The sequence below is a fragment of the Budorcas taxicolor genome, chromosome 24 (genome assembly GCF_023091745.1).
Source record: "Budorcas taxicolor isolate Tak-1 chromosome 24, Takin1.1, whole genome shotgun sequence".
In the NCBI taxonomy this organism is placed as follows: domain Eukaryota; kingdom Metazoa; phylum Chordata; class Mammalia; order Artiodactyla; family Bovidae; genus Budorcas; species Budorcas taxicolor.
Window position 1 is genome coordinate 1,820,311 of NC_068933.1, and position 21,075 is coordinate 1,841,385.

Consider the following 21,075-nt stretch of genomic DNA (forward strand, 5'->3'; position numbering starts at 1 on the left):
GGGAGGGAGGGGAAGAGAGAGGAAGCGAGAGGGAACCAAATGTCTAGCATTTCCAACTCTGAGACACTTGTACTTCTGAGACTATGGGAAAGCCCTTTTCCTAACATGGCAGCAGGAAAGAGCCAGATAAACGTGCACAGACATACACAGCCCTGCGCGTTTACGGGATCAGGTAACAGTATTAAGCACGGTTAGCAGAGAATCAAAAGCAGCTGAGGGTAGGCGGTTAGGTGTCACTGTATCTGGTCTAAGAGGCGAACACAGCCTGGAAGGACGGCGGGCCTGGCTGTGTGTATCTTGTGGGTTTCTCTTGTCCGCAGCCTCTTTGTAGGAAAACCAGAGCACAGCTGCCCCACCCCTTATGCCAAGACCCCCTTCCAGGCTGCTGAGACTCAGTGAAGATTTGGCCAACTTAGGAAAGATAGTTTATTCTTCTGATTCATCTGCAGGTGTCACCTCTGCCTTCCAAGATTATGTGGGTTTTGTTTTGTTTCGTTTTGTCTGGGCTTCTCTTTGGGGGCACGTGTGCTCTTTGGATGAAGGCAATGGCACCCCACTCCAGTACTCTTGCCTGGAAACTCCCATGGACAGAGGAGCCTGGTAGGCTGCAGTCTATGGGGTCGCTGAGAGTTGGACACGACTCAGTGACTTCACTTTTCACTTTCATGCATTGGAGAAGGAAATGGCAACCCACTCCAGTGTTCTTGCCTGGAGAATCCCAGGGACGGGAGAGCCTGGTGGGCTGCCGTCTACGGGGCTGCACAGAGTCGGACACGACTGAAGGGACTTAGCAGCAGCAGTGCTCTTTGGAGCGTCCTTTCTTGGAGGTTTTCAGAGGTGCGGTGCAGAGAAGGAGCAATTCAAACAGGTTTCAGGTTGGAGCCTCAGAGGCCAAGCCCACACCAGAGCCCTCACTCAGCACCTTTCTTCAAATACTGGCTCTAACCGAATTTGAGATAGCTGACTGGATCAGGTTTCAGGAAAACTGTCCCACGGCAGAACTGAGGAGGTGTCATAGGCTAACCATGCTTTCTCACTGAGAGTTCTTAATTTTACACACAACATCTCATTAGGTTGGAGTTCGGAAATGGTTGATATTGACTGTCACTGATCCCCAAACCAGCAGTTTTATGGTTCAACCCAGTGAATTAATATTTAAGGCCCTTGGCTAAACTGGGTCCTTCTTTACAAGCCTCAAAAATCAGGGGAGGAACAGTCTTTTAATCCTAAATAGTATTCACTGAAGTCTCTCTCCAGCACCGAAAAGCCAAAATCCCCTTCCCACCAAATCTGAAGCCTACAGCCTGTGGGGGTGCTGGGGGCAGATGTTATCATGAAATCACCTATGGAAAATGCAAACTCAAACATCCTCTCTTTCCCCGTAAACAGGAACACGAAGAGCTGGTGACATGACATGGAAACACCTAATGTTCCGACAAAGGAAGTCGCAGAGGAAGGCCCCCGGTGGATGAGTGAGGAAGAGGGGTCTAGTGTGTGCACTGACTTGTCCTAACGCCCACCTGGAGAGTGAATTACGCACCCCCGCCCGCCCCCAGGTGAACACCGCCGCCGAGCCAGGCCCGCACTTAGCCCTAATGGTGAAAGGGGGTCACACACGAGGAGAAAGCTCCCCGGGCGGCTGCCTGTAATGCAGGACTGAAAGTCAGGGTTGGGAAGCGTGGACCGCGGCCCGGCGCCGAGCGCGGACGCGATGGGATGCGGACGGATGGACGGTGACTCCGGGGGAGAGGCTGGGCCAGGTGCTTAGTACCCGACAGCTCGGCCCGCAGAGCGGGACCCGCGCCTAGAGCGGCGGCCGCGGCTGCCCGGCCGTTCCGTCCGCCCGCGCGGAGCTCCGACCACACAGAGCCGGGCAGACGGCCGCCTGCCCGCGGGGACCGCGCTGGGGTCACAAGTTCAGCCGGGAGCGGGAGCGCGCTCCCGCCGACACACCCCTTTTTCGGGAGAGCGGGCGGGCGGGTGCGAGCCGAGCGGCGCGAGAGCGAAAGCCGCTCTAGACAAAAGTGAGGTCTGATCGCGCACCAGGAGCCCGGAGGAGCCATCGACCTTGGGCGGCCCGAGTCCGGGCGGAGTGATGCGGGGCTGCTGAGCGAGGACAGCTGCCCCAGCGAGCGCGCATGGAGAGCCCAGTGGTCCCCTGCGTCCTCTACCCGGGCGACGGGGCGTGCGGCCAGGCCGGGGGCCGGGGCGGCGCTCCCGAGGCTCCGGGAGAGGGCAGCCTGCAGCCGCCGGACGCGGCCGAGGGGGAGGGCGCGGCGTCGCCGGCGCAGACACCCTGCAGCCTCAGCGCGTCCCTGTGCTTCAGCTCCGGGGACGACTCCCCGCCGCAGTCTCGCGCCTCCTCCGCGGCGGAGGACGCAGCGGCCTCACCGCCCTCGTGTGGCAGCGGCCGGCGGGTGGTGGAGAGGCAGTGGGGCGTCGGCAGCGCGGGCGCCGCGTCCCCGGAGGAGCCAGTGTCCCCAGAAGACTCCGCGTCGCCCGAGGAGCCCGCGTTCCCCGGGGAGCGCCCGCCGACCGAGGAGCCCGCGTCCCCGGAGGAGCCCGCGGACCCCGCGCCCGTGCCGCCCGGCGTCGGCCCGGAGCACGGCGAGCCCGACTTGCTCATTGAGGTCTCGGGCCGCCGGCTGCGGGCGCACAAGGCGGTGCTGGCGGCGCGCAGCGACTACTTCCGCGCGCGCGCGTCCCGGGACGTGCTGCGGGTGCAGGGCGTGGGCTGGGCGGCGCTGCGGCTGCTGCTGGCCTACGCGTACAGCGGGCGCATGGCGGGAGTGCGCCCCGACAACGTGGCCGACGTGGTGGCCGGCGCGCGCCGCCTGCAGCTGCCCTGCGCCGCGCAGCGCGCCACCGACGCCGTGGCGCCGCAGCTGAGCCTGGCCAACTGCTTCGAGGTGCTGAGCGCGGCCAAGCGGCAGCGGCTGGCCGAGCTGCGCGAGGCCGCCTACCGCTTCATGAGCGACCATTACCTGGAGGTGCTGCGCGAGCCCGCCGTCTTCGGGCGCCTGTCGGGGGCCGAGCGCGACCTGCTGCTGCGCCGCCGCCTACGCGCCGGCCGCACCCGCCTGCTGGCTGCCGCTCTCGGGCCGGCCGGGGACCGCGCGGGCAGCCGGCCGCAGAGCCCGTCAGGGGATGCGGAGGGCCGCGGCGAGGCCGCCGTCTACTGCTTCCACGAGGCGGCCGGCGAGTGGCGCGAGCTGACGCGGCTGCCGGAGGGCGCGCCGGCGCGGGGCTGCGGCCTCTGCGTGCTGCACAACTACCTCTTCGTGGCCGGAGGCGTGGGGCCCGCGGGCCCCGACGGCCGCGCCAGGCCCTCCGACCGGGTCTTCTGCTACAACCCGGCCACTGATCGCTGGAGCACCGTGCGGCCGCTGCGCCAGGCGCGCTCGCAGCTGCAACTGCTGGCGCTGGACGGCCACCTGTACGCCGTGGGCGGCGAGTGCCTGCTCAGCGTGGAGCGCTACGACCCGCGCGCCGACCGCTGGGCCGCCGTGGCCCCGCTGCCCCGGGGCGCCTTCGCCGTGGCCCACGAGGCCACCACGTGCAATGGCGAGATCTACGTGTCCGGGGGCTCACTTTTCTACCGCCTGCTCAAGTACGACCCGCGGCGCGACGAGTGGCAGGAGTGCCCGTGCAGCAGCAGCCGCGAGCGCTCGGCCGACATGGTGGCCCTGGACGGCTTCATCTACCGCTTCGACCTGTGTGGGGCCCGCGGCGACGCGCCGGCGGCCGTGCCGGCCGGGGGCGTCAGTGTGCTCCGCTACCACTGCCTGGCCAAGCAGTGGAGCCGCTGCGCCTCGCACCTGCGGCCCCCGGGCGCGCCCTCGGGCCTGCAGCCCTTCCGCTGCGCCGCGCTGGAGGGCACCATCTACTGCGTGAGCCGCGCGGGCACCTGGCGCTTCGTGCCGCCGGGTGAGGGCGAGCCCGGCGCCGGCGACGCGGGCCCCGAAGGCAGCTTTGAGCTCCAGTCGCTGCAAACCCCGGCAGACGCCCGGGGCCTGCTCTTCCCCTTCGTGCTCAACTTGCCGGAGGAGAGGCCGGACCGAGGGGAGGAGGGCGCTGTATAGGATGGGCCAGGTGGTCACCCGGCGTGTCCCTCCACAGCCCGAGACAGGGAATGCGCCGTGGGCCGAGGTCCCAACTGGGAACCCGACAGGGCGCAAGGGGAGCGGAGGCCGGGGGAGAGGGTCGGGGGTGGGCTGTGCCCACGGGGATAACTTAGGAGGTAGTGCTTGTCACTACCGGGCCTGGCAAACCGTGTGCAACGCTGCCTTAAGGCCCCCTTTCTACTCTGCATTCCTTCTGCTTTGTTTTGCTTTGCTTAATGGGGGGTCGATGGCTTAAGATGCAGGATATGAGCAAATAACTTTGCAAATAAGATACAGCATATCTGAGAAAGAAGGAAACAGAATCAGAGACTGCTTCCGGGTGCAGTGGGTGGGCCCTGTGTACCCGGGACGCTGTGGCTCAGCCGGGAGGCAGGCTTGAGTGCTGCGGGGTGCCAGCCCCCTTGTTACTGCGCGCTGAGAAGGCCCTGGGAAACGCAGGGGGCTCCCAGACTGGAGTCCTAAATGAGGCCAGTGTGAACCATATTCCTGGAAACCCTTGAAAGAAGGTCATACTTTTTTTTAGCTTGGAGTTTAAAATTATAACTGATAAATCAAGCTCTGAAAGCTTTTCTAATTTAGTTTAAAAGTTCCTGCCCTATGTGTCAACTCCGAATGTAAGAAGTATTACAGATGAAATCTTTGATTCCCAATAAGGTCTCCTGTCCAGTGAGCACGGGAGATATTTCCTGGGGCCCCCGGACGGGGTCAAAGGTCCACACACCTGAGAGCAGGTCCCTCTCATCACCTAACTGAGGTGGGTTTAATACTTTCAATTTCAAGGATGTTCATCATTATGTTCAAAGGTGTAGCAATGATTGACTGTTGCTCGGGTTTTAGATCTTTTGTGAGTGTTTGCCAGAGAGCGTATCGTCCATAGGCGAGGCTGACAGTGGCCGTGGTGCTCACCTGCTTTGAAAGCAGGGCCAGGTGTGCCCAGCTGCTGTGATGTTTTATAGTGGGCTTGAAGAGAGTGGTATTCCCCCTGAAAGAGGACTAAAATCCTTTCTGTTTTAAGAGTTCTAAAGAAAAACATACAGGTATAGTTTGAACCCACTAACTGTGATGTTTAAAGCTGAAACTCCAGTACTTTGGGCACCTCATGTGAAGAGTTGACTCATTGGAAAAGACTCTGATGCTGGGAGGGATTGGGGGCAGGAGGAGAAGGGGACGACCGAGGATGAGACGGCTGGATGGCATCACTGACTCGATGGACGTGAGTCTGAGTGAACTCTGGGGGTTGCTGACGGACAGGGAGGCCTGGCGTGCTGCGATTCATGGGGTCACAGAGTCGGATGCGACTGAGTGACTGAACTGAACGGAAATATTCGTTCTGTAACTGAGGGAAATTTATTTTCACAACCATTATTCTAAGAAAGTGTGGCAGAGTGATAGCATGTTGACACGAGGGGAGCATGTGTATATAAGGTGGTTTGGGGCTTTCCCGGTGGCTCTGCGGTAAAGGATCTGCCTGTCAATATGGGAGACTCGAGCGAGGAAGATCCCCTGGAGAAGGAAATGGCGACCCACTCTAGTGTTCTTGCCTGGGAAATGCCATGGACAGAGGAGCCTGCTGGGCTGCAATCTATGGGGTTGCAAAAGAGTGGGACATGAATTAGCACCTAAACAACAACAACATAATGTAGTTTAGCAAATGAACTACTTTTGTCTAATTGTGAACTCCAAAGTACCATTAATAAAACTAACATGAAATTTCACTACTGTAATAGGGCACAAGGATTAAAAGGCAGGGTGTACTATTTATTAAACATTTGAGGATAAAATATATGTTCGTAAAGAGAGGCCAACTGACTTGGATTCTGAATCCAGTCCACTTTTTTTAATGACAGGAAAAGTGCCCACTGAAGGTTCCTGGCACAGAGGTCAATGGAGTCATGTGTAGCTTATTGTGATTTCCTCATGAATCAGTGATGGGAGGGAGCCTCCCTGTGCGACCTGTGGGTGTGCGGGGAATAGGTTGTGCTTCCTAAAGAGGCAGTGGTTGTTAAAGTGGTCAGTTAAGCATGCTTAGAAATTCAGCATGATTCATGCCTGTCCTGAGGCCAGGGCTCTGCCGTCTCAGCCTGTGTGTTCTCGGAACTTGTGCGCCTGCCCATGACCGCTCCTGACACGACAGGATGTCTTGGCAACTCGGGTCAGCATCTTAGGAAAAACCAGGCTCCAGACTGCCTGACTTTGTAGGAGCAGACTGGAGACATGGCAGGAGAAGAAGTGAGGTCCAAAAGAAACACACTGTTCTCGTAAAGACACGAGCGTCTCACGTGCCAGTTCATTTTTCTCCAGACTTTCATTATTTATGCTTAATTTTTATTTGAAATGGAACCGAGGTGATATTTTCATTCCTTCAATATCAAACTCATGAGATATGATCACTGTGATTTTACTTGAGAAATCATTCCTAGGATGCTTACCATTGAAAAACACAAACCCTAAAGTGGGCTTCCAAAGTCAACTCTGCCTGTTGGAGATGGGAGACATACTAGCTGTCAGACAGTGGACAGCCAGACGATGACACACCCTGCTGGAGTGTTTGGATATTATTTCATCCTTGAATTGAATGAAGGGACGCCTGGCTGAGACGCAGCACCGCTTCCTGTGGGAGCTGGCCCCGAGCCCCGGGGAGTTGTCAGGACGAGATCCCGGAGGATATCTAAGGAGGGTGGTGGGCTTTGAACCTTGTAGACCATGTTTCTCATGGCAGCATCACCGAGAACAGGTGCCAGAGGACCTGTGTGCTGCGAAGACCAGTTTATTTTGTTTAGGGGCCAGTACCTGGGGTGTGGGGCCAGTCAGGCAGTGCGCCAAGTGTGCGAATGGAAGAGCCCACCGCCCAGGACCCTTCTGCGCAGGACGGCTGGGCGAGGGGCAGCCCTCCAGGGCCAGCGCTCCAGGGCTTGTCCCATTGCTGAGCCTGTGTCCAGCTCTGTAGAGAACCAGTTGGTGCAAAAGAATCCCTGCTCTCCTATCGCTTGAATCAAATGAGGGCAGTGCATATACAACATCCGTAATTCTCATGAAATTAAGAAACCCCCAAACACTGACATTCCCAGACATTCGAAAGAGCAGCAGGGCATTTTCAGGGGACACGTAATTCGCGGAAGCTTAATCTTTTGGTTAGTTGACAGTAATGATGACTTCTGTGTTGTGAATCAGGGTTCGTTTGGAACCCGAAGGATTGGGGTGAAGTCATCTTCATTTCCTTTCTGTTTCTCCTGCTGGTCAGGGAGAGCTCTGGTGCCAGCGCCAGCGTGGACTCCGGCCGCTTTATGGGGCTGGCCTGGGACCACGGTGACTTTATTTCTGCACCAGTTTACTTTCCTTTCAGAGAAGGAATGCTGCAGAAATTCTTTGGCTGCTTAGTGACAACAACTCCCTGTATCACTTGCTACAAATACTTAAATCACCTGGCCCACTCTTGCCACTTTCTGGTGTCAATTTAGTGACTCTTTTAGCCACTGTTTAATTTGTTGGTCTCTTGGGTAACTTCCTCCGAAATGTTTTGAAACGAAATGTGTTTTTAAGTCTTTGCCTTTTCCTTTTAAGATGGTTTCAGGACACTGTCTGTTGTAACACCTTCCTGGGTCGGAATGTAAACAAAAGTGCTCTTTTGCCTTCTGTCCTATTGGAGACGATTTCCTAGCTTACAAAATGTTTCATTTTTGGTGTCTTTAAAAAAATCAGTGTTCTCCTTTTCCCCTTTCCTCTGGGACATCATTATTCATGGGAAGATAACAGCAACTAAGGATGGGAACGGGTCGTGTTCGGGCTGCATCTGAGTGTGCGTCAGAGCTGCGTTCTCTTTGCTTCCCCGCATCCTGGAAGGCACCGCGAGGCTCCGCCTCCTAGTGTGGGAACTGGCATGGGTGAGAGCCTCCTACCTGCTTGGTGAACTGGTGTGAAATGAAACAAAAGACCAGATTTGGCCTCCTGTGAGACGCAAGCTCCTCTGAGGCTTTTGAAAGCGCTAAGCAGTGCCGTGATGTTGCTGGGTGTTGAAGACAAACAGCCATCTTGAAGACACAGCTTTGCCCAGCTGATGCTGTACCGATCAGCGCTCGTGTTCGAGTATTGAGTGCCAACCCCGTAAACCCTGTCCACCTGCCTGTTTATGCCGAGATGAAATAAATCACTGGGCGATGCTAGCTGTCCTGCAGTCTGCGAGGCTGTCCTTGTGTCTTCTCGCTGGAGCAGAGCCCTGCTGGCGGGCCTCTCCTGGGAATGAGCTTCGGGGCTGGAAGATTCCGGCCTGACCTTCGAGGGGTGGGGGGCGGGAGGCAACCCCTCTGTGAATGAGGAGTGTGGAGGGGCTTCCAGTGACCAGATCCAGGCATGGGGTCCCTTCATACTCCTCAGGCACCTGTGGGCACCTCTGCCTACCCTCCCCACCATGCCCCTTCCAGCTCACTGCTCCCAGGGGACAGCATCTATGCTGGGACGTTGCTCATGGGCCACGGGCGGACCCAAGGCCGAGCCGGGGGGGTCATCACACTCGTGGCCCCGACAGGGGTCGGCACACATCTGGACAGGGACGCAGTACAAGGGGAGCACTTTACTGGGGTTCCTGTGGGAGGGGGAGGTGGGGGTGAACAGCAGGCACTGGCTGCTCTGAGCAGTCTCGGGGGCTGTTGGGGGTCCCTGGGGCACCAGGCGTCGGGGGGGGGGGTGAGTGAGGCGGGCTGGGGAGGCCGGTTGGGGGTGACTGAGGCTGGGAGTGCTGGGGGCCAGTGGCCGTGGGGCTGGGGGCAGCCTGGGTTGGGGGCTGTGGGGCTGGGGTGTGGGTTAGAGATGGGCAGGGGCCTTGGTGCAGGGAGAGGAAGCCCGCGCCCTGGAGGGAGGCCCTCCTGGGTCAAAACCTCCCAAGAAAGCAAGAAGCCAGGTGGGCACAGCTGTGGTCTGCGGTTCAGCCCTGCCAAGGGTCTTCGGCCCAGGAGCGTCGGGCGAAGCTCAGGGCACAGTCCCTGCTCCCTGGGATCCTCCTCCTTCCCTGAGAAGCATCCGATGCCACTCAAATCCAGAGAACAGAGTCCCCAGCGTGTCCCCCCGCTCCCCTCTCTGCCCAGCGAAGTCACCCCAAAATGAGAAAGAGGCTCAGGGGTCAGAGCACACTTTCACCAGCACAGGAGGGGAGGGGAAGTGGGGCTTGGGTTACTTGGCCAAGAGTGGCTGGTACCCGCCTTGTGAATCACTACCTGGGATGCAGGCCTGCAGACCCTCGGGAATGGGTGGGCTGTATCCATTTAAAGGTGTCTCCTGTGATGTTCTGAGAGCTGAAATCCCGCCTGGTGGGCACATACCTTCCCCCCACCTGCCAAGGGCCCAGGAACCGCCTGGGACCTGTGCCAACCCCCCGGGCAGGCCCTGCCCCTGAAGGGGACACTCCTCTGCCCGAGTCACCCTGGCCCGGTGCCCGGCAGCTCGAAACACCCCAAAGCCCAGCAAAATCACGAGAACAGGCCAGTCTCATGTTCACCCCAACCTGCCTGCCATTTCCTGCAAACCCCAGGACAGGCCGTGGCCTCCGTCTGCCCTCTGTCCTGTCCTCTGCCCCCTGCACACACCCTGTGCCCGGCAGCTAGGGACACCCCTGCGGCCCAAAGCCCATCAACATCATGACAACCGGCCAGCCCCGCGCCTCATCTCTAGGGCTCTGCAAGGAGCCTGGTATTTCCTTCATCAGCTTCTCTGTGCTACCACCGTCCCCTCTGCAGGCTGAGACCTGATGTGGGCATTGGGTACAGACGGGAGCTGGCCCTGGCAGGGGCAGGACTCACAGAGGGAGCTCAGGGTGTGACAGGCAGGGCCTGCCCCCGATCCAGCACTTAGCGGCCCTCCCCTGGGCAAAGGGGGCAAGGAGCAGACAGACCCCAGGCGTGCCCCTGAAGACGCCCTCTGCGCAGAAGAGGTGTGGAGAGGACCATCCAGCCGCAGCCTTCTCCCAGGTGTGCTGGGAGGAGGAGACTTTCAGAGGTTGTCCAAGGCGCTCCGCCTGGTTTCGGACTGGAGTTGGATGGGCGCACCAGACACGGGCCTAGTGGATGAGGTCGCTGTCTCTCTTGGCTCTGACCTGACTGCTCGGAATCTCCAACACACCCCAAAGAGCCCCAACCGCAGCCCGGCCCTGCGCTGGACAGGCTGCCCCTCGCCCCACGTGCCAGCCCCGCTGCCCCGCCATGCTTCTCAGGCACCGGGCCTGCCTTGCTGGGCCCCCCCCGGGCCTGGTGGGGCCCACCCTACGGTGTCTGCGCTGCCCCCTCTCTCCTCCCCCAGCCCGTTCACCTCTTTCTCTCTCTCCTGCCCCGGGACGGCCTCCCAACGCCTCCTTCCAACTTTCGCCCCTCCACCCCAGCCACTGTTCCCTCGATACGCCCTGCTTTTCTTGACGGCTGTTGTAAATATCTAGCTCAGCGATGTCCTTGTTATTATTTCCCATCTGTCTTGTCCTTATTGTTACTGCGCAGTGTATCACATGTTTATTGTTGCCGTGCTGTTCTATCAGACCCCTATTACTGCTCAGATCGAGTCTTCACTGTCAGCATCCCTCATGTCGCGTCTTTCTTTTTGTCCACTTGCATCTCTGGTCTTAGCCGTTTAGAGCCTGTTTCTGTTGTTAACGCCCAGTCAGAGCAGTTCTCTGTCTGTCTGCTGCGGTGGAAACCAAGCTCTGTGAAGACATGGGTGGGCCTGGTTGTCAGGACCCTTGGCTTCCAGACTCACGGTCAGCGCCGGGGATGGCGGCCACTCAGCTGAGTCCACTCGTGAGCTGTGGGCACCGCAGGCGGGCGCGGTATTGTCTGCAGGACCGCGCCTCCCGTCCTGGAATCCCCACCTCCAGGCCTGAGGTTGCAGGGTTCAAGGCCACTGCCTGGATGGCGGTGAAGACAATGGGGCCCCAGCAGGGACATGGCACTGACTGGCCGGTTCCTCTCTGGAGATCCGTGTTCGTGTGAGCCCCTAGAGGCTGTTGTCTGAGTGAACAGCCCCTGGGTGTTCTGTAGGAGGATCCACCAAACCCCAAACTCACAGACACATATGGCCACACAGCGTTCTTCTCTGCCGTCTCCTCATACCTGTCAGTCGTCCAGGTCCGCAGTCCCAGGCCCGTGTCCACGCTGTCCTGGCCCAAGACTCCTGCATCTGCGGCCTCTGATGCCCACAAAGCTGCCGAGCCGCTCACCACCCCCGCGTGTCATCAGGACGTCGCGGGGGCCGCTGTCCCTCCTCCACATCAAGGCTCGGGTGCGAGTGCAAGTTTCCTGGCCTTTGGAGTCAGTCGAAGACAAACACAGCTGGACGTCCGTTAAAGCAGATTCTGCTCAGCGCCGCCCACGGCAAGAGGAGCCAGTGTCGGGCTCAGCCAGGTCACGGCGCCTTCGACGGGGTGGGAAGGGGCAGCAGACAGCGCCGGGGCCGGTCCCTGGACTGCGATGGGGCTGCGTCTGAAGCTGCCAGCTGCTGAGGAAGGGCTCCGCCTCCCCCAGGGCCGGGGGCCCAGCTCGCCTTCCTCAAGCTTCCTCCGGAAGGCGTGGCTCACAGGCCCCTGAGAAGGATGCCCCGAATGGTGGGAGCACCCAGGTGTCTCGGAGAAACAGAGGACAGGCCCACACGTGTCAGCCCTTCTTAGTGAAAGCTCTGGAAGGTCAAGGCCCGGCCGGGCACAGAGGGAGCTGACAGCACACCCCTCGCTGCAGCCCGGAGCTTCCCGGGAGGCACTGCCGCGGGGCTGGTGCCCGCAGGACCTCCTGGTGGGCGGGAGGCCCTGCTTGGGTTAGACCTGGGTCCTGGTGCTGAGTTCCGACGGGGAGGTGGAACTCCTTCAGACAGTGCCTTCAGACAGACGGGGCCGCACAGCGATACCCGCCCACGGTAAGAGCCGAGTCCAAGCCACTGCTATCTCTGTGGGTTTCTGACGCACTCTGGAGACAGTTTCTTCTGCTTCCAGGGCTTAATTTGAGAACTCGCTGAAATTGAGCAGCAGTGGTATAACTGGGACTGCACACTCGATGGAAGGAAGAGTCTGATGCATCAGAAATATACATCCTGCCCATGCCCGCGGTCGCAGGCGTGTGTGATGCTTTAAACAGACTGCCCGGCTTCCGCTTAGGTTTAGACTACAGGCTCCTGCGGAGCCCCTACGAGTAACCGGACTACTGAGGCCGCTGCGTCCCAAGGGTGCTTTCCCTCCAGGGGGTCGGGGGACTGGAGTCAGGGCCTGCCCCTGCTCCAGCCCCGTCTGCCCCACGGCTGCTGCCCCTTACAGCCCAGCGCATGTGCCCTTCAGGTGAGCTGTGGCTCTGCGGTGACTCACACACGGCTGTGGGCAAAACACCCTGCAGGCTGCACAGTGCAGGCGCCTGTGGAGTGGGCAGAGCGGCGGTCGGGGGATGCGTGGCTGAGAATCCAGGGCTGGCCTGGGGCCCCCGGGGTGCACCGTCCTGGAAGGAGGCCGGGGGACAGGCGGGCCGGGCACCTGCAGCCTGCCTGGGCCTCAGGGTGGCCAGGGGAGCTCTGTCCACCTTCAGGATGCTGGCCGGACGCCCCACCAGCTTCCTTGGCGCTTCTGTGTGCTTTTCCCCGCAGGCTCTGTGCCACCCTGGGGCCTGATGAGCCCGCCCCGCCCCTCTGTAAACAGCAGAGCAGTGTCCGTGGCCCTTTGTGACACAGCGGCTGTGGGAACTGGCCCTCGGGCAGACAAAGGCTCTTTCTCTCCGCCGCTTGCTCTGAATCTCCTCCTGTCCCCAGGCCGATGGGTTGGCGTCCCTGCAGTGTCCTCGGCAGTTAAAGTCTCTGCGTTCTTTTCAGAAGGTCGTGGCCCGGCGGTCTGTGTCTGGGTCAGGGAGGCCACTCTCTGACCTTGGCCCTGAGGAATGGACGGGCCCCCCGGCCCCCACCCACCCTGTCCAGTTACTAATCATTTACTTGGCACAATTCAGAACCATTAACCCTGAATAGAGTTCAGGATCTAGGGAAGGATGGATAACAGAGACATGTAATTAGGAAGGGATGGATCACAGGAAATCGTAAGTGGCAGCTGTGACTGGGGCAGCAGACGGAACGAGGGCAGCACCCCACCCCCCCACCTCCGTCTTTTCAGCCACCACCAGCCCGTCACAGCCCAGTTCTGGAATGCTGACTCAGTAACCTGACTTGGGCCATTGTTTCCCCATCTATTTGCCATGAAGTGATGGGACCGGATACCACGATCTTCGTTTTCTGAATGCTGAGTTTCAAGCCAACTTTTTCACTCTCCTCTTTCACTTTGATCAAGAGGCTCTTTAGTTCCTCTTCACTTTCTGCCATAAAGGCAGTGTCATCTGCATATCTGAGGTTATTGATATTTCTCCCTGCAATCACCTCATGGCAAATAGATGGGGCAACAGTGGAAACAGTGAGAGACTATTTTGGGGGCTCCAAAATCACTGCATGGTGACTGCAGCCGTGAAATTAAAAGACGCTTGCTCCTTGGAAGAAAAGTTACTATCAATTTGCACAGCATATTAAAAAGCAGAGACATTACTTTGTCAACAAAGGTCTGTCTAGTCAAGGCTATGGTTTTTCCAGTAGTCATGTGTGGATGTGAGAGTTGGACTATAAAGAAAGCTGAGCGCCGAAGAATTGATGCTTTTGAACTGTGGTGTTGAGAAGCCTCTTGAGAGTCCCTTGGACAGCAAAGAGATCCAACCAGTCCATCCTAAAGGAGATCAGTCCTGAATATTCATTGGAAGGACTGATGCTGAGGCTGAAACTCCAATACTTTGGCCACCTGATAGAAAGAGCTGACTCATGTGAAAAGACCTTGATGCTGGGAAAGATTGAAGGCGGGAGGAGAAGGGGACGACAGAGGATCAGATGGCTGGATGGCATCACCCACTCAATGGACACGAGTTTGGGTGGACTCCGGGAGTTGGTGATGGACAGGGAGGCCTGGCGTGCTGCAGTTCATGGGGTCGCAAAGGGTCAGACACGACTGAGTGACTGAACTGAACTGAACTGAACTGACTTGGTCACCCCTTCCTTTTCCTCCTGCTCTTTGCCCAGGGCCCCCCACACCCTCTTCTCCTTCACTGGGGCCCTGGCATCCACCCCGGTTCCTCACTTCCCTCTGGCCTCCGTGGGCACCTTCTCCTCTCAGCAGTTTCGACCTTCCCACATTCTCCCCACCTGCTGTCACTCCAAAGCACTGCCCACCAGAGCCAACGTTAAATTCATTAATGTCAAGAAGGGGCCGACCTTCTTTTCCCCTCTGTCCTGTTCTGAGTCTGTTTGTAAAGGTGACTGCATGATGGCAGGAAGTTGGTTGCGTGTTACTCGCAGTCCCCAGGAGAGAGGGGAACTGCCGGATGTGTGGACGCGCTGGGGATGGCCTGGGGTCGGGGGCAGAGACACGACAGAGGCAGGATGGAGGCCACGGGCTTCCCTGGGTTCCAGGATGGAGGGCAGGCGTCCATCCTCAAAGGACACAAGGGGGCTCAGTCTCAGGGGTGCAACCCGCAGAGGGCCTGCGGTCCACGGAGAGGGGTTCAGAGCTGCTGCAGGATGCTGGGGGTGGGAGGGGCTGCCGGGACGCCCCCGCCTACCTGGAGCTGCTGCTTCGTTTTGTTTCTCAATTCTGACAGTGAGCCCCTGGTCCCACCCCACACAGTCGGGCAGCTTCTACGAAACAGCAAAGCCGGCAGGAATCAGCTGTCTTTGGGATCAGTGTTCTCAAACCTCAGGCTGTGACTCACTTGTCAGGAAGTCCATGTGCTCGGGGGCAACTGCACACGCGAGTTGAAATAGAGCCGGATAACTAAAGTCAGAGCTCCTCTCTCCCCCTGCACCCACACACGTGCTCACACGTGTCCCCCGAGACGATGGGCAGGGGCGTTTGATTTCACATGTTCTTCCCTCCCCTCCTGTTTGGCATCACACCCCCAGCGATCTTTGCATTATCCATCATCTCTAGCTTGAGGACAAGGAGGCTGAGCCAGAAAAACAGGAGCAGTAGGAGGTATAGAGATAGGTAGGTAGACACTGGAAGGTCCAGTCCATACTGGATGAATGGACGGACGGATAATGCTGATATCGATACAGACACATAGACGCACGTTCGTGTCCGGGTAAACATACATACTTGGGGCTTCCCTGGTGGCTCAGCGGTGAAGAAGCTGCCTGCGGTGCAGGGGCTGCAGGGGGCACGGGCTCGATCCCTTGGAGGAGGAGGGGCGACCCGTTCCAGTGCCATTGCCTGGAGGACCCCAGGGACAGAGGAGCCTGGCAGGCTACAGTCCATGGGGTCGCACAGAGCTGGACCCGACTGAAACTGCTTAGCATATACGTATCTATATCTACTTCTAGAAAGATCCATCATAAGGTGTCTGCTCACGTGAGGCTGGAAGCTTAAGAGCTGGCGATGAGCCCTCTGGGAGCTGGCGGCCAGTGCAGCCGATGGTGCGGCCTGGAGCCTGCGTGGGGCGCTGCCCGGCAGACCCCAGTCTGAATGCGAGGCCAGGTACCTGGGAGCCCAGGACAGAGGCTGGGCATGGGCAGAAAGGCAGAGAGGTGCACCCACCCTGCTCCGTCCACATAGGGGGTGGGATGATGCCTCCCAGACACGCCCGGAAACACGGCTCAATCTGCCATCAGAGGGCCACAGGCCCGTGGAGGCGACACTCGAGGCCGCCCGTCAGAGGCTCCAACACCTAACACACAGGCCCGTGGAGGCGACACTCAAGGCCGCCCGTCACAGAGGTTCCAACACCTAACACACAGGCCCATGGAGGCGACACTCAAGGCCGCCCGTCACAGAGGTTCCAACACCTAACACACAGGCCCGTGGAGGTGACATTCGAGGCCGCCCATCTCAGAGGCATGCACGTCTAACACACAGGCCCATGGAGGCGACACTCGAGGCTGCCCGGCACAGAGGCTCCAACACCTAACACACAGGCCCGTGGAGGCGACCCTCGAGGCCGCCCGTCACAGAGGCGCGCACACCTAACACACAGGCCCGTGGAGGCGACGCTCGAGACCGCCCGTCTCAGAGGCTCCAACACCTAACACACAGGCCCCTGGAGGAGACACTCGAGGCCGCCCGTCACAGAGGCTCGCACAGCTATCACAAGCGGTGCAGCCCTGGGGGCAGAGAACCCGCAGGGCGGCTGGCCCGCTGCTGCTGTTTCGTTTAGAAAGGAGGTTTATACCCATCCCCACGTGGGTCTCTACAAACCTGCGCGTCTTTGGAGCCTCACTTTGTTAACTCTCAAGTGGGTGACAGTTTTGTTTGGTTTCTTCCAATTTGGGCCGTGGTTTACGGCACCCCGAGTCCACTGCACCCCCTGAATTTCTGGACCTGGACTCTCGCGGTGGACCGAGCAGGGGTCAACGCCCAGGCCTCCTCTCAGATCTGCGACTGGACGATTTCAGGGTCCGCGGGTCTGCCTCGGATCCCGGGCCTGAGCCCAGACCGTCACGGGCAGAGCTGCCGCCATCTGGTGGAAAGCTGCAGACATTACACTTTAGCCCAGCGTGAACTAAATACTCAGTACATTGAATTGGGAAAAGATCAGAAGGTTCTAAATTATACAGCTACTATAACATAGATCAGGGCACATAAGATACTTGTGAAGCCCTTTTATGTACATCTAATATTATTTAAAGTGAATTCACACAATAGATGGTTGCTAATTAAAGGACTGACATGCATCTCTACTTTCAAAGGTGACACACATCCCAGGACAGATCAGATCCTCCAGTGACACCCATTTCTGACCGTAACATGACCCATGATTGGCCCCTTCATGCATGTGCACTGTGGTGTGTGAAAGCCACCCTAAGGCGTGAACCAATGAGGATTCCTGCTGTAGTAGGCACCTTTAGGAAAATCCCAAATAACAGCCCAGAGTTATTAAAGAGGCCAGAAAAGTTATATCTAGCATCCAGAATATAAGAAATCAGGAACCTTAAGTGGAAGCCTCTTGGAAATGCTAACATTTGCAACCACAAGTTCATGTAACATTGAGAAAGGATGTCTAATTTCTTCTGACCTGGCCCTTCCCTCCTCCATCACCGTGTCCAAGACAGCAGCCCCGCCCGGCCCCAGCCTGGCTCCAGCCCGGCTCCAGCCCTCTCCCTGCTCGGCCCTCAGAGTGCAGCCAGCACCAGCATGTTCCCGTGGGCCCCTGGTCCTGGCCTAGTGTGGCCTCTGCAGGCCGGGGCTCTGGCATTTGAACACAAGCACACATAGCACCTGCCCAGGGGAGGGCATGGTTCAAGGTCTGGGGGCGGGTGTGGGCTTCGGAAGGCCCCAGTGGCTCCCAGGGCCGGTCAGCAGAACCAACAGGATGTAACACAGAAAATCACCGTAAGAGCCAAGCTAGGGTAGGGACCCGGCTGACACCACTGCAGGCCGGCAAGCCCCAAATCTGCAGGTGGGCGGCGGCAGAGCCCAGGCGAGGGTTGCAGTTCGGGTCTGAAGAGGTTACGCTGACAGAATTCTCTCTCTGGGGCCTCGGTCTTTCCCTATGGAGGCCATCAGCTGATCGGGCAAGGCCTACCCACACTGTGGCTAATCTGCTTCCCTCGGAGCCCACGGATTTAAATCTGAATCCTTTCCAGAAAGGACCTTCACAGGAACAGCTGCGTGGGTGTTTAACCAAATATCTAGGTGCCATGGCTTAGTTGAGTTGACAAATAAAATTAACTGTCCCAGTGTGTGTACACACACATGCACACACATCTTCAGATTTTTAAAAAACATATTTTCAGTGTAAGAGTTGCTATAAATAACTAACCTGACGTTACTCAACTTGGAGATTGTTTTACACTGATATGCTCAATGGCACCCCACTCCAGTGTTCTTGCCTGGAAAATCCCATGGACGGAGGAGCCTGGTAGGCTGCAGTCCATGGGGTCGCGGAGAGTCGGACACGACTGAACAACTTCACTTTCACTTTTCACTTTCATGCGTTGGAGAAGGAAATGGCAACCCACTCCAGTGTTCTTGCCTGGAGAATCCCAGGGACGGGGGAGCCTGGTGGGCTGGTGTCTGCGGGGTCGCACAGAGTTGGACACGGCTGAGGCGACGTAGCAGCAGCAGCAGATAAAATTACTGTGACTAGCTGGAAGCATGTTAGGATTACTATAATTTGTTTCAACACTGAAAAAGATTATTGGTAATACAATTATTTAAGTTTGCATTTAGTGTTTTTCCTCTTAGAAAACGCTTTCAAATTTCTTGAAGAAACTGGTAATTTTTGGATGGTTCTGCCGGTTTGGTGCGCCCTCTAGTGGATATAAGTTGAATACGCACTTGGTCAAGATTTCAATGGATGGTTTGCGGCTTTAGCACTTGTGAGCATGGTCCGGAGTCACCTGGAGGTTTCTGATGCCGCTTACAGAGCCTGGGCGTCAAGAATCATTCTCATAACACTGATGAGGTTGTTGGGTGTATCAACAGTGTGAGCTTTTGCTCCTGTATGATGGAATTTGGAAGATCTGTGTAAATTCAGGGAACTCTTATTTTCCGAATGGCCAACACAGGATGTCACTAACTGTGGGGTGTAGATGGTGCGTCCAAGCTGCAAGGGAGATCACAGGATGTAACAGGTGTGGAAGGTGGTGGCTGTGGTTTCAGGTTCCCTGTTGTAAAGAAGCTTTAAGAAATTACCAGAGAGCATCTGACTGCAGTAAAAGAAAAAACTATTCGCTTCTGAAAAGGCTGTGAAGATTGTCCTCTCCTGTGCGTGTGTCTACAAGAGCCTGGATCTTCTCCACGTGTTCCAGCCAAGAACCAGGCTGCAACAAACTGAACGCAGGAGCAGCCCCAGGTGACTTTCCTTAAACCAAACGTCAGAGAGAGTCTTAAAAATATAAAGAAGTGCCACTCTATTTTTAAAAAAAATATATTTATTTTATGTAAATATGTTATTTGTGTTAGCATAAAATGGGTTAGATTTTGTTACCTTAAAGTGAAGTAAATTTCTCATGTGGTAAATATAGGTAGACATAACCCATGTAAGTAAGAACTGTTTGGGGTATTTTTAAGGCCACATGGGGGTCCAAAAATTTTGATTAAAATGTTCAAGAAATCTTGGGCTCAAGGAGTACTTGATAATCTGCAGATAATCAATAGTCAAACATAATGTTGAATTTATAAACTAGAATGGAGTAATGAATGATGATGTCTATATGTTGACAGAGATAGTAATGATGTCTACATGTTGTTACTTTTTTATACTTTAATATTATTTCATCTGTACCTCTAACAAGTCAAGAGTTGATACTTGTATCTTTACTTTTCACAGGATTAAAGCAGGTTCCACTCCTGCCGTGACCACATCTCTTAACTCGGTTCATTTAATTTTCTTCCAGACAACAAAATCAAGGAATAGTTATCAAGCATCTGTTCTTGCCAGCCCCAGGAATCGTTGTTTAAGAAAAGAGAGAATGAGACATGGTTTATGTCTCTCCCAGTGTAGAATAGCAATAGCTTTATTTATGTTCACTTTTGAAAATAATTTGCTCAAATTTCTAAAATCATTGCCAAATTAGACTTCGGACAGTCGTCTTTTGATTTATGAGTATTTGAGTACTCTTAGATCCTAGGCACTGTGGTCTGCAGTTTCATTCCTAACTGGCCGAAGTTAGAATTTTATGTAAATAGCCGTTGCATGAACTTGAGGCATTTCAGCAGCGGGGGATTGTCTGCACCCTGTTTCTCGGCGTCTTCTCCGTACAACAGTCTGTGATGATGAAAGGGGCCTTCACAGGAAGAGCACCACAGGAAGTTCAAGTCGAACGAGGGATCCTGTGACAGCTCTTCACAGGCATGGAAGTAAAGTGCAGGAGCTCGTGGGAGAGGCGCAAAGCTCCATGAGCTCGGCTTTGCATTCGGCTGGAGGGGAAAACGAGGGTGCGCCTTTCAGGGGTTTCATTTTCATGGGGCAGGTCTGGGCCCCCATTTGTGGGGTGAGCGTATGCTGGTTGTAATTAGGGTGCTGTGGTCAGCGTGCTCCAGAGAGACAGCCAGTGGGATAGACAGATGGGCAGATGGACACAAGGGGAGTTCAGAACAGCAAGTGGCCCACAGACTCACAGAGGCCCAGAGGTCCCACCATCAGCCTTCGGCCTGTCTGGGCCTGTTTCCGCATTTGCAGGGGGAAGTGAAGGGCCGGGGGGCGACAGCCGGTGCTGTCCGGCTCTGGGGGTCCTCTGAGGCCGACCCTGGCCCGTCTCTGCCCCCCGCATCCACCCCGGAGCCGGGGCCCACAGCCGGCTCCCGCCGCACACAGGACACGCGGCCCTGCCCGCTGAGCGCTCTTCCCACCCGCTCTGTTTTATGACAACCGCTATTTTAGAAGCACGCGCTCGCGGTGAGCTTGGTGAGCTCCAGGCCATGAGGCGCTTAGCGAGTGGAATCCTCTTGGCAGGCGCGTCCTGGGCTCTGTTCCTGTTTCCTGGATCCTGTTCCGGGCCTGGCTGCAGGGGACCCTGTTCATGGGGCTGCGCTCTCTTCCCCGGGCGCTGTCGTTCAGGACTGAAGTCACGGTGAATTAGGGCTTAAACAAGGACCATCTAATCCGAGTCTTGCTCTCCCACCACGAAGCCAAGTCCCGGGTGGCGGAGCCTGTGCCCAGGGCACGCAGCTTCAGCCGCAGATTAACAGACAGGAAAATCAGGCCAGTGGCCAGTGCCCTTGACAACAGGCTCAGGGTGCCCCGGGCAGCTCTCTCCTCCTCTGGCCCTGCTGTGATTATTTAGTGACAGGGTGGAGATAAACTTCCCATTAATTGAGGGCCATATCTGTAAACAGAAGCCTGTAAATAGAAACTACAGGACGAAGGCCATGCTCTCCCGGTTAGTAAACACGTCTTTATTGAGCTGGACGATGTGGAGGCCCAGTTCGGTCAGAGGGAGGGCGCAGGTGCCAACCAGCTCTTGTCCCGGGGGTGGTCCT

General features: G+C 56.9%; 1 protein-coding gene across 1 annotated transcript; it reads left to right on the forward strand.

Moving 5' to 3' along the window:
• The first annotated feature begins 2,138 nt into the window (after positions 1-2,138).
• Positions 2,139-4,082, forward strand: KBTBD11 (kelch repeat and BTB domain containing 11). Its single transcript, XM_052661535.1, has one exon. It carries the CDS (start codon positions 2,139-2,141, stop codon positions 4,080-4,082), a length of 1,944 nt encoding a protein of 647 aa, XP_052517495.1.
• The last annotated feature ends 16,993 nt before the right edge of the window (positions 4,083-21,075 follow it).